This window comes from Meles meles, chromosome 18 (assembly GCF_922984935.1).
Source record: "Meles meles chromosome 18, mMelMel3.1 paternal haplotype, whole genome shotgun sequence".
Lineage (NCBI taxonomy): Eukaryota > Metazoa > Chordata > Mammalia > Carnivora > Mustelidae > Meles > Meles meles.
This window is the reverse complement of record NC_060083.1, coordinates 14,743,420-14,755,759: the sequence shown is the minus strand read 5'-3', so window position 1 is coordinate 14,755,759 and position 12,340 is coordinate 14,743,420. Positions and strand designations below refer to the sequence as shown.

At 41.5% G+C, this 12,340-nt stretch overlaps 1 protein-coding gene across 1 annotated transcript; it reads right to left on the bottom strand.

The window, feature by feature from the left end:
• Positions 1-219: 219 nt before the first annotated feature.
• On the bottom strand, positions 220-739 carry LOC123929089 (60S acidic ribosomal protein P1-like). The gene is made up of 2 exons (XM_045984332.1): positions 550-739; positions 220-468 (listed from the first exon to the last, which is right to left on the bottom strand). The coding sequence occupies exons 1-2, from the start codon at positions 613-615 to the stop codon at positions 271-273; spliced, it is 264 nt and encodes an 87-aa protein (XP_045840288.1). The 5' UTR covers positions 616-739; the 3' UTR covers positions 220-270.
• Between the last annotated feature and the right edge of the window lie 11,601 nt (positions 740-12,340).

Genomic DNA, 12,340 nt, shown 5'->3' with positions numbered 1-12,340 from the left:
ACTGCTACGTATGTCATTATTTTACTTTTTTCTCCTCTTAACATTGAGATAATCTACACAAAATTGCTTTACCTGGTACCTAAAATATATTAGTTGTCCAGTAATGTGTTCATTTTAGTCTTTTCATTGTTTTGTTTCATTCATTTTTCCCTTTACACCTTGAAAAGATGCTAATTAAGAAATTCTAATCAATACAGTCAAACAGCCGACCTCATGTTTTTTTTTTTTTTCAAGAGTTCAGCTTCTTATTGAGCAGCTTATACAAGTGGTTTAGTCAAAAAGACCAAAGCCCATGTCATCATCACACTCCTCAGATTCTTCTTTCTTTGCTTCCACTTTCTCCTCCTCAGCTGGGGCAGAAGTGGTGGAAGGAGCGGGACCTCCTGCTGCTGCAGCACCCGCTGCGGGGGCAGGTCCACCAGCTCCTCCATTGCAGATGAGGCTCCCAATGTTGACGTTGGCCAGGGCCTTTGCAAACAAGCCGGGCCAGGAGGGTTCAACATTCACACCCGCTGCTTTAATGAGGGCATTGATTTCATCCTCCGGGACCGTCACCTCATCGTCGTGCAAGATGAGGGCCAAGTAGATGCAGGCGAGCTCCAAGACCGAGGCCATGGTGCTGGCGAGTGCTGAGCGGACGCTGCTGGGCGCGGTGCTAGTCCCAGGATGAAGTGAGGGCCTCACCCCAACATGGCCTTAGCTTCCTCGGAAGAACCGAGCACCTTAGCGGCAGCTGAGGAAAAAAGGAGACCTCATGTTTATCATCTGCAGAACTTTCTAAATATGTAGAACAAAAACAAAACTTTTTAACGAATCTCATTACTGGCATGTTCTTACTGGTAATTTCACACATGTGACTCATCAAATTTTGCCTCTGTGTATGCCGAGGAATAGGAGATCTTAGATTGTTACTATGCCAATGTACTTAAGCATTATCTCTTCTTGTATTTCAGTGTTGTTGTCTACCATGCGGTCTGAGGACCTGGCCTTTGAAAGCACGATAGAACTTGCTTTCAATGCAAACACAGTAATTTCACTTCAACACCATATCACGATATAGCTAAACAACAAAATCACATAGTTAACCCAATCTAATTCAGTCACTTACTCATTTCAGGGTTTTATTTTTCTTAATCACTTTATATTTTTACTGTCCAATGCTCGCTTCGGCAGCACATATATATATTTTTACTGTCCACATGGAATTTTGCCTTTATGTACCTCCATCTCCAGAGTAGGCATATCAAACATTATGAACACAGTTCACTTACAAAGGCAAAAACTTTCTGATAATTCATCTCATGGATTACAATTGGGTTTTTAACCTAACTGATTTTTCCTCATGGAAAATTTTAACACACAAAATTACATAGTGCATTTGTTTCTTTACTTACTTGTCTCTCTTCTACACTAGAATATCAAGTTTAGGAGGGCAGGGACTATTTCTTTGCTGCTCTATCCTCACTGAATACAGCACGCAGCACACGGCAGATGGACGATAATGATTTGTTGGATGGCTGAGCAGATAAAAAAGCACAGGGAAAGTCTGTCTGTACTTGTTCAACCTTATGGAGGGTCAGAAGTTTACACTATTAGTTGGGACAGGATTGCTCCAATGGAATGGAATTGAGTATTTTGCTTCTCTTAGGTCAGTTAGGCTCTGTGAAAGGACCAGAAGGTTAGGGTGTGGTTAAATCCTCCTGAGGGCTAACATTGTGAAAAACAGAATGCACATGGTTCCCATGAGAACCTGGTAAAGCTTCAAGAGATCAATGTGTGGGGAGTGGGAGGTCTATGACTGGGTCCCCATGGAGTTTTTGTCTCTTAGACTTGTCCATACCAAGCCTCTAGAAGTTGTCAAAGTTCAGCTTTCCCCCCATCCAAGTACTAACCAGGCCCGACCCTGCTTAGCTTCCGAGATCAGACGAGATCGGGCGCGTTCAGGGTGGTATGGCCGTAGACAAAGTTCAGCTTTCCCTACCCCAATACTGCTCCTAGTTTTCTGCCGGTGGATTTTTGCCATAGTAATCTATGATTCTCTGTATTCACCTGTCTTTCCAATTCTAGGGACAGCAGTCTTGCTTGTAAACTCACTTCTCTCAAAGATCTCAGAAGAGCTGTTGACTTTTTAGTTTGTTCACTTTTTTACTTCTTAGAATACAGTGGCGACTTCCCAACTTCTTCTACGGTGGACAAGAAACAGGAAGTCCAAGTATGTGTTCTTCATTCTATTTAAGAAATCTTTGCCAGACAAAAAATCAATTTCTCCTATTCTTTTTTCTAGATGTTTCATAATTGGGGGTTTATACTTAGGTCTATGACTCAATTTGAGTCTGTTTTTGTGTATGATAGGAGGTAAAATTTGAGATTCATTTTATTATCTGTATGTGGCTAGCCTCTATTTTCAGCATAATTTGTTGATCTCTATCCCCACTGAATTGCCAATTGGCTTTATGTATGTGGTTCTATTTTTGGTTTTGTTATTCTGGTCCATTCACTTTTATCTTTTTTTTTTTCCTTTTAAGATGTAATTTTTAAGTAGTCTCCTTATCCACCCCAGGGCTTGAACTCACAGCCCTGAGATAGTCACATACTCCACCAATTGAGCCAGCCTGGCACCCCTCGTTCAGTTCTGTCTTACCTTTATGCTTATGCTACACTGTCATGATTTTTGACCTGTATAATGAATCTTGAATTTAAGTGGTGTAAATCTCCAAAGTTGTTCCTATTTTTTAAAATCATTTTGGTTGTTTTAAGTTCTCTTCATTTCTTCATGTATTTTGAATGTACTTTTCAGATTCTGTAAGGTGTCTGTTTGGAATTTGATGGAGACTGATTTAATTCATAGATAAATTTGGGGACAATGTACATTTTAACTGATTACTTTGGTCTGTTGGACACTTCTTTGTAAGCTTTGAAGGCAAGGTCTAAAATAGCCTTTACTCTAGGTTAGTTCATTCCTGCTTTAAAAAAAAAAAAAGCATTTTATGTGTCTTTCCTGAACACCCCAGTTATCCTCCCAGGTCTGTGTGATCTCTGAATTATTCAGCACAGAAGTCCTGAGAATTTTCACCTCCTTAGCCTGATGAAGGTTACTCCTTTGTGTGCACAGATTAACATGCACCCACAATTTAAAACGATCCCTCTGCCTACTTCCATCCTTTATAGTATTCTGCCTTGCATGACCAGCTGGCTCAGGCTTCCCCAAAAGTGATTTCTGTTTTCTAAATGCAACAAGACAACACAGTTACCATTGGATTTCTCCTCCCAATGCCATGATCTGGAAAGTGTTTTTAGATAGCAAACGTAGTAACCATGATTTTAATCTCTTTTTTTTTCCTTGCCTTATGTGTCACACTCCCATGCTGTGTTTTCCAGTTTGTGAAATCAACTCTTTCATTTGGGTTTTTAATAGCAGAAAGGGATATTTGATTCCAGTTAGTCTAATATGGACAAAGCTTGAACTTGTGAATATTTTAAATCAGAATTTTCTTCTCTGCTTTTGCTTATATAATAATACGTATGAACACTGATTTGGATGGAGGCTTTGTAAAATATTGTTATGTGGAACCTTTACTCTTCTGCTTTTTTCCCTTCTTCTTTTACATTTCTCTCCACAGAAACAACTTTTATTGAATCATATGCTTCATGGGACCCCATCATCATCCTGTTAAGGGTGATATTGCTAGGTACTCTAACGACACCACATCTCGCTAGCTTAGCAGCCTAAATGATTCTTTCTCACTTAGTCATGAGCCAGGCAGACTCTCCGTGGTAAGTCAGGTATCCAAGATCTTTTCATCCATGATGCTGAATTCACAAGCAGAAGAAGAGAACAAAGGGGTGATTATGCACAAGGTGTAATGATTAGGCTAAAAGTTCTGTTTTTCATTTCATCATTCAGAACTCACTTACATGGTTGCAATCAACTCATATGGAGTCTGAAAGACACAGTCTTCCATTGTGTTCATAGGAGGCAGTGGTGTGAATGAATAATGACTCAGTCTTTACCACAAATACTAACTCATGCACAATGTCTCTATTATTTTATTTTATGTTATTTCTCCCTCTCTAGCTCTGATTAGAAGGCCCATTATCACCCATCATCATAGGCAACTACTCTGGTGGATTTCCTTTGCTATGACTTTTACTCGAAACTTTGAGTTTTATATAATATGTATGTATATATACATACATATGTCTATGTCTATATCTATATCTATATATTTAAATTGTGCTGTGCCTAAGAATTGTTTATACTTAGTAATATGATTTAAAATGCATTTCTGTTGTCATATGTATCTTTATAGAATATAGAGACTTTAAACTTTTAATTATTTAGCATCATAACTTGAGATTCTGATTTAGTAATTATAAGGCAAGGAAAACATTCAATAAAAAAGGACAAATAAATCAAAACACTAAACAGACATAAAATAAAATAAAAACAAAATTTAAAAAAAAACAAAAAGCAAAAATAAGCTTTCAACAGAACTGAGATTCACAGCCATGATAGAGACACAGTGATATAGTTTTCAAAAATCATAAGAAATATATTAAGAACTGTCATTATTGGGGCACCTGGGTGATCAGTCTTTGCGTTTGGCTCCAGTCATGATCCCGGGGTCCTGCGATTGAGCCCCGCATTGGGCTCTTTGCTCCACGGGGAGCCTGCTTCTCCCTCTCTCCCCTCTCTCTCTGCCTGCCTCTCTTTAAAATTTTAAAAAAAAAGGGCACCTGGGTGGCTCAGTGGGTTAAGCCCATACCTTCGGCTCGGGTCATGATCTCAGGGTCCTGGGATCGAGTCCCGCATCGGGCTCTCTGCTTGGCAGGGAGCCTGCTTCCTCCTCTCTCTCTCTCTCTTCCTGACTCTCTGCCTACTTGTGATCTCTCTCTGTCAAATAAATAAATAAAAATCTTTTAAAAAATTTTTAATTAAAAAAATAAGAACCGTCATTATTATTTGTAATCTCAAGAACTCCAAATTCTGCTTATTTCTTCCATTTGTATCTTCCTTTCCCCAAATTATTTTATAGGCATCTGTCTCATCTATTGATCAGAGATCACCACTCTATGTCAGAAATATCATAATAGAATCTGTATTCCTAATATTTCTAATAATGTTTTCTAAAAATAAAACCAAAAACAAGGTACTCACTAACATCATTTGAGAATCATAAATTTATGACATTTCTCTGTTCACATAATATGTGCACATACATGTATACTATATACTCATATTCTTACAAAAACAAGAATATAAAATGCATATACTAATTGAGAAACAAGCCATGAAGATAATTTAGAAATAAGGAATTGTTCAAATCAATTAAAATTGTAGAGTTTTTCATAAATTTCTATTGCCGTATTAGCAAATTGGAGGTTTTTTGAATGGCTAATTATCTCCTTAGAAAGTATATATCTCTTCTAGCCTCCAAAGGTGACAGACAGGACCAAACCAGGGAATATTAGTAGTTGGATGGTATCAATGAGTTCTGAGTTCCAAGGTTGGAAAGTAAACTAGAGAGCTCCAAATGTGGAATTCCTGAAAAGTCAGAGAAACAAGTTAAACAAGAGAGCAACTGGCAAGGGGTGGAATGTCTTAAAATGTGTCCATTTCATATATGATGTCTTTAAATATGCAGGTTTTCTAGCGCTGAAAAATTTTCCCTTTTATGCCTAGTATTTTAAAAATTTGTAATCATTGCAAATATTGAACTTCAAAAATGTTGTTATGGGGCCTGTGGGTGGCTTGGTAGGTTAAGCATCTATCTGCCTTTGGCTCAGGTCATGATTTGGAAGTCTTGGGATGGAACCGCATGTAGGGCTCCCTGCTCAAGGAGTCTGCTTCTCCTTCTCCTCTGCCCCTCTCCCTGCTTGTGCTTTTTTTTTCTCTCTCTCTCTCTCAAATAAAATATTTTTAAAACGTTATTACATCTATTTTTTAAGTGCAGTGACACATTGCCTGATATTGGAATGCTAAATCATCCTTGAATACTTGGGTAAGATCTTTCTTTCATGTCATGTGTTACTGTCATGTATTTTACAGGGTAACTGTACTATTGAATTTATATTATGTTCCTGACCTTTTCCTTTTTTTTTTTTAAAGATTTTTTTTTTTTATTTGACAGAGAGAGATCACAAGTAGATAGAGAGGCAGGCAGAGAGAGAGAGAGAGAGAGGGAAGCAGGCTCCCTGCTGAGCAGAGAGCCCAACGCGGGACTCGATCCCAGGACCCTGAGATCATGACCCGAGCCGAAGGCAGCGGCTTAACCCACTGAGCCACCCAGGCGCCCCTGACCTTTTCCTTTATGACAAGTTTTTTGATTACCTTTATACTGTTGGACTGATTTGATTGTATGGGCTATCTCAAATCTGTTTCTGTTTTGCTGCTATGTTTTGAGAGTTCTTTACACATTCTGGTTACTAACACTTGGTCAGATACGTGGTTTGCAAATATTTTCTCAGTCTTGGTTTCAGGCTCTCAGAGTCCCTTTCACAGAGCCTGGATTCTTAAGTTTGGTGAATTCCAGCTGATCCATTCCTTTACATGAATCACACTTGGAGTGTCAAGTCTAAACTCTCTTTGCTTAGCCCCACAGTCCACATATTTTTATTAGAATTTTTCCTTTAAAGTTGTGTAATTTTACCTTTTACCTTTAAGTATGTGATCATCGGAGTTCCTGTTTGTACAAGTTGTGGGTAGGATGAGTGGTTTTAAACAGAGACGCTGGATCTAGACTTCGAGTTATATTAGAAAGCTGTAGGAACCAAAACAGTCTGGTCCTGGCACAAAAACAGACACATAGACCAATAGAACAGAAGAGAAAACCCAGAAATACACCTACAACTACGTGTTCTGTCAATCTTTGACAGAGGAGAAAAGAATGTCCAAGAGGAAAAAGACAGTCTCTTCAACAAATGGTGTTGGGAAAACTTTACTGCTACACACAAAACAATGAAACTGGACCATTTCCATACACCATACACAAAAGTAAACTCAAAATGGATTAAAGACCAAAATGTGAGACCTGAGACCATAAATATCCTGTAAGAGAGCACAGGCAGTAACTTCTTTGACATCAGCCATAGCAACTTCTTTCTAGATATGTCTCCTGAAGCAGGAGAAACAAAAACAAAAATGGAGTATTGGGACATCATCGAAATCTTCTGCATGGGGAAGGAATCAACAAAACTAAAAGGCAACCTACTGAATGGGATAAGATATTTGTAAACAACAAATCCGATAAAGGGTTAGCATTCAAACGCTATAAAGAACTGGTACAAGTCAACAGCCCCCAAAAAACAAATAATCCAATTAAAAAATGGGCAGAAGACTCGAACAGATGTTTTGCCAGAGAAGACATCCAGATGGACAGCAGACACATGAAAAGATGCTCACCATCACTCATTATCAAGGAAATACAAAGCAAAACAACGAGATACCACCTCACATGCATCAGAATGGCTGAAACCAGCAAGACAAGAAACAAGTGTTGGTGAGGATGGGGAGAAAGGGGAGTCCTCCTGCACTGTTGGAGGAAATGCAAATTGGTGCAGCCACTCTGAAAAACAATATGCAGTTTCCTCAAAATTTTAAAAATAGTTACCCTCTGATCTAGGAATCACACTACTTGCGTATTTACCCAAACAATAGAAAAACACTAATTTGAATGCGACCCACTCACCCCTGTGATTACTGCAGTATTCTTTAAAATTTAGAGTGCCAAACGGTGAGTGCAACCCAAGTGTCCATCAAGAGAGGAATGGATCAGAAGATGGGACATATATATATACAACGGAATATTATTCAGCCACAAAAATGAAATCTTGCCATTCACAATGGCATGGCTACAACTAGAGAATATAATGCTAAGTGAAATAAGTCAGAGAAAGACAAGTACCATATGATTTACTCATGTAGAATTTAGGAAACAGAACAAATGAGCAAAGCGGGGGAGAGAGAGAGGCAAACCAAGAAACAGTCTTAGCTATAGAGAACAAATTGATGGTGAGCAGAGCAGGAGTTGGTGGGGGGGAATGGTTGAAATAGGTGACGGGGAGCAAGAAGGACACGTGTCCTGATGAGCACTGGGTGATGTAAGGAATTACTGAATCACGTATTTTATACCTGAAACTTAACTATACTGGAATTAAAATAAAGTATAAAAAATAAAAATAAATGATACTGCATAAAGCTCCCTAGATCTTTCCGCCATATGAGATTATAAGGGAAGTCTGCGACTCAGAAGAGGGCCCTCACCCAACCATGTCAGTGCCCTGACCTTGGACTTCTAGCCTCCAGAAATGGGAGAAATGAATTTCTGTTGTTTTAAAGTCACCCAGTCTCTAGTCACTTGTCACAGCTGACTGAGTTGGACTGCTCATAAACCAGAACACACACTGTACTGCATTGTATGGACACACCAGAGATTCATCTGGCTCCTCTGAATGACTATTATTTTTCCCCAACTTTTTGTTCCTGAAACAAGGAATGCTGAAATCGATATTCTTAGAACATCCATATATACCTGAATGCTCCCCACACCTATTTACTGTCTGCTGACTTTCCTTGTGGTTTATGCAAAGGTAAACTGTATTTACTCAGGTGGTCAAGTTGATCGATTATATTTCCTTTATGGATTCTGGACTTACTTTTATGCTTCCTAAGACCTTGTCCACTCCAATGTCATACACTGAAATTGATCCATCCACGTTTTCGGCCAGTACTTTCATGGTTTCAGTTTCACAGGCAGGCCCACTGGACACCCATGGAATCTTCTCTGTCCACCCTGGAGATGGAGGAGCACCGCTGTCGCTCTGGGAAGCTGGGGTAGGGCATGGGGGCTGCTGGCGTCTCTGGGAAACTTTGATGTTTTCCTCTGGCACAGGAGTCGCCAAGAGTCAGCCGCCTTCTCCTTGGCAGTCCCGGGCAGGCAAAGGCGGTTTCAGGACACCTCTTGGATAAAAAAGTCAAAGCCCTTCTTCTGCGTTTGGAGTCACGGGGTGCCAGGCCTGCCGATCCCGCTGGCCCTGTACTCCGAGCCAGGCTATCCCGGTCCACAACCGGCGCCCTATGCCCTCCTCGCGCTGGGAAGTGGGATCCCAGCCAGACCTGATTCGATCCAACCTGCAGCAGCCGCCTGCGCACCCCGCGGGCCTGCGTCCCCGGTGTACAGCCCGCACTTTTGGCCTGTTGTCTGGCGCCACCTGGCGTCGCCGTCATAGTGTGCCTCCAGAGCAAGGGATGGGATTTGACTGCAGTCCGCGAAGCAGCATTCCGGAAGGCCCACGGTGCTCCCAGAATCTCCTCGCGGGGCCGGGTGTCTGCAGGTCTCCAATCCGCCGAGGGCTGTACCAGTAGGTTTGCTGGGGAAGAGGTGGGCCTCGCACTTCCCTCGCAGAGGGTCATCCAGCACACGCCAATGCCCGACCGCCGGCGGGAACCGACTGGAGGGCCGAGAGGTTACAGGATAGGGCCTTCGGGACCCAGAGATGGGGACCCCGCAGTGCGGAAAGGGCGCCACGGGTTCTCCGTGGTTCCCTGTGAATCGCTACCGTGGCCCATACCCGCCACGGCCAACTCCCATTTCCTTCCCCACCTTGCCAGGTCTCAACAGGGGCAGGGACAGGTTTGGGGAGCAGTGGGAGCCACCGAGAAAGGCGATAGGACGTGGCAACTCGCAGGGTCCCCTTCTCAGGGACACATGAGCAAGGGGACGGCGGGCCAAGTGTTGGGGCACCCGCTGAGCCTGAGAAAAGAGCAGGTTGGCGGTCCTGACGCCTTCTGGGGTCCAGGTTGACCAGCAGGACCTCAGGATTGCTTTTGGGTCAATTTGAAGTTTCAGATATGAGACCCCCCCTCCCCCCCGTTGATTGGAAAATCGGACTTAAAAACTGGCACCAAGATACCGTGGGAATAAACGGACTTGGTCGCTGGCGCCAAAATGAGGGCTGGAACACTTTTGTGTCACGGAGGGTAGACCAGGTGGACAGACTGGAACCCCAAATGAACAGGTTAATCTGTGGTGTTTGTCAGATAGAATAGGAATAGGTGTCCTGAGGTTTACAGCAATGATACTTTTTATAGAAACATAAAGTGTTATAAGGACACCGGTGCTAAATTTTTTTACATATATATGAATTATAATATAAATTTAACTATAAATTTGAGCTACTATAAATAGTAAATAATTCTGGTTTTGTCATTGCTTTAACCATTATTGTAATAATATGGATAATTTTATTATTTATTTTTTCTTTTTAAATTTAATTTCAATTATTTAACATATACTGTATTATTAATTTCAGAGGTAAAGTTCAGTGATTCATCCATCTTATATAATACCCAGTGTTCATTGCATACATTCCTCCTTAGTGCCCATCACCCAGTTACCCTATCCTACCCCCTCCCCTCCAGCAACTCTGTTTGCTTCCTCCGATTAAGTCTCTTAAGGGTTGTCTCCCTCTGATTTCATCTTGTTTCCTTCTCTTCCCCTATGCTCCTCTGTTTTGTTTCTTAAATTCCACATATCAGAGAGATCATATGGTAATTGTCTTTCACTGATTGACTTATTTTGCTTAGCAAAATCCCTCTAGTTCCATCCACATCATTGCAAATGGCAAGCTTTCATTTTTTAAAATATCTGAGCAATAGTCCATTGTGTGTGTGTGTGTGTGTGTGTGTGTGTGTGTGTGTGTGTCCCACATCTTCTTTATCCGTTCAACTGTCATTGGACATCTGGTCTCTTTCCATAGTTTGGCTATTGTGGACATTGCTGCTATAAACATAAACATTGGGGTTCAGGTGCCCCTTTGGATCACTACATTTGTATCTTTGGGGTAAATACCCAGGAGTGCAATTGCTGGGTGGTAGGGTAACTCTATTTTCAACTTTTTGAGGAACCTCCATATGGTTTTCCAGAGCGGCTGCTCCAGCTTGCATTCCCGCCGACAGTGGAGGAGGACTCCCCTTTCTCCCCATCCTCTCCGACATCTGTCCTTTCCTGACTGGCTCATTGTAGCCCTTCTTACTAGTGTGAGGTGGTCATCTCATTGTGACATTGATTTGTATTTCCCTGATCCTGAGTTTGACATGTTCTTTATAAATTTTGGATAGTAGCCCTTTATCTGATTTTTCATTTGCACATATCTTCTCCCATTCTGTCCCAGCGGTTTCCTTTGTTGTGCAAAAGCTTTTTTATCTGGATGAAGTCCCAGTGGTTCAGGTTTGCCTTTCCTTCCCTGCCGTTGGAGACGTGTCTAGCAAGAAGTTGCTGCAGCCGAGGTCACCGAGGTTGCTGCCTGTGTTCTGCTCCAGGATTTGGATGGATTCCTGTCTCCCATTTAGGGCTTTCATCCATTTTGAGTCATTTTTGTGTCTGCTGAAAGGAAATGGTCCAGTTTCATTCTTCTGCATGTGGCTGTTCAATTTTTCTAACACCATTTGTTGGAGAGACTATCTTTCTTTCCATTGGATAATCTTTCCTGCTTCATTGAAGATTAGTTGACCTATTTATTATTATTACTTTTTAATATTTTATTTATGTGTTAGAGAGAGAGAACATGCGTGGTGGGAGGGAGAAGCAGACTTCCCGCTGAGCAGGGAGCCCAACTCGGGGCACAATCCCAGGACCCTGGGATCATGACCTGAGCAGAAGGCTGATGCTTAACAGACCAGGCCACCCAATGCCCCGCTGTTATATTTTTTGAATAGTTTCTCTATCCACAAAGGGTGTCCAATGGACTGAGGAAAGGATGGAAGGATGGGTTTTTGTCCACGGATATTTCTGAATCGTACTCATGAGACCGGCAGCACTCACACTGGCTGAGAAGAGTCCAGGCAGGGTGCCCCTGGTGAAATTTTCAGCTCCACTCTGGAGCCAAGAACCGGCCCAGCGTGGGCCTGGAGGTGCCTGGGAGAGCCCATCCTTCACCTGACAGATATCCCTGGCCCAGAGTCCCGTGGACAAATTTTCCAAGGCTCTGTCTGTGGCTGAGGTTGTATCTTTACGGCTGGTGCAGGCTGGCGAGCTCATCAAGACACATGAGCAGTTAATGGATGAATATACAGATGATTCTGGCTTTGTTATCTTGTGAAATCCATGTCAGTTTGCATTTAGCTGATATAAACTATACTTCTTTGGCTGGTTTTAAAATTTTGTATCTATTACCTGAAAATTCCTTTTCTTTTTTTCAAACACTTAAGACTTTTAGGAAAATATACTTATGTTATGGTGTATCTTGATTTTGTACAGTAATCTTCCATTAACAATGCTTGAAAATGATAGAATAGTAATTAGTGATGCCTTCACTGTGCCTAAATTTCATCTAATTCCTC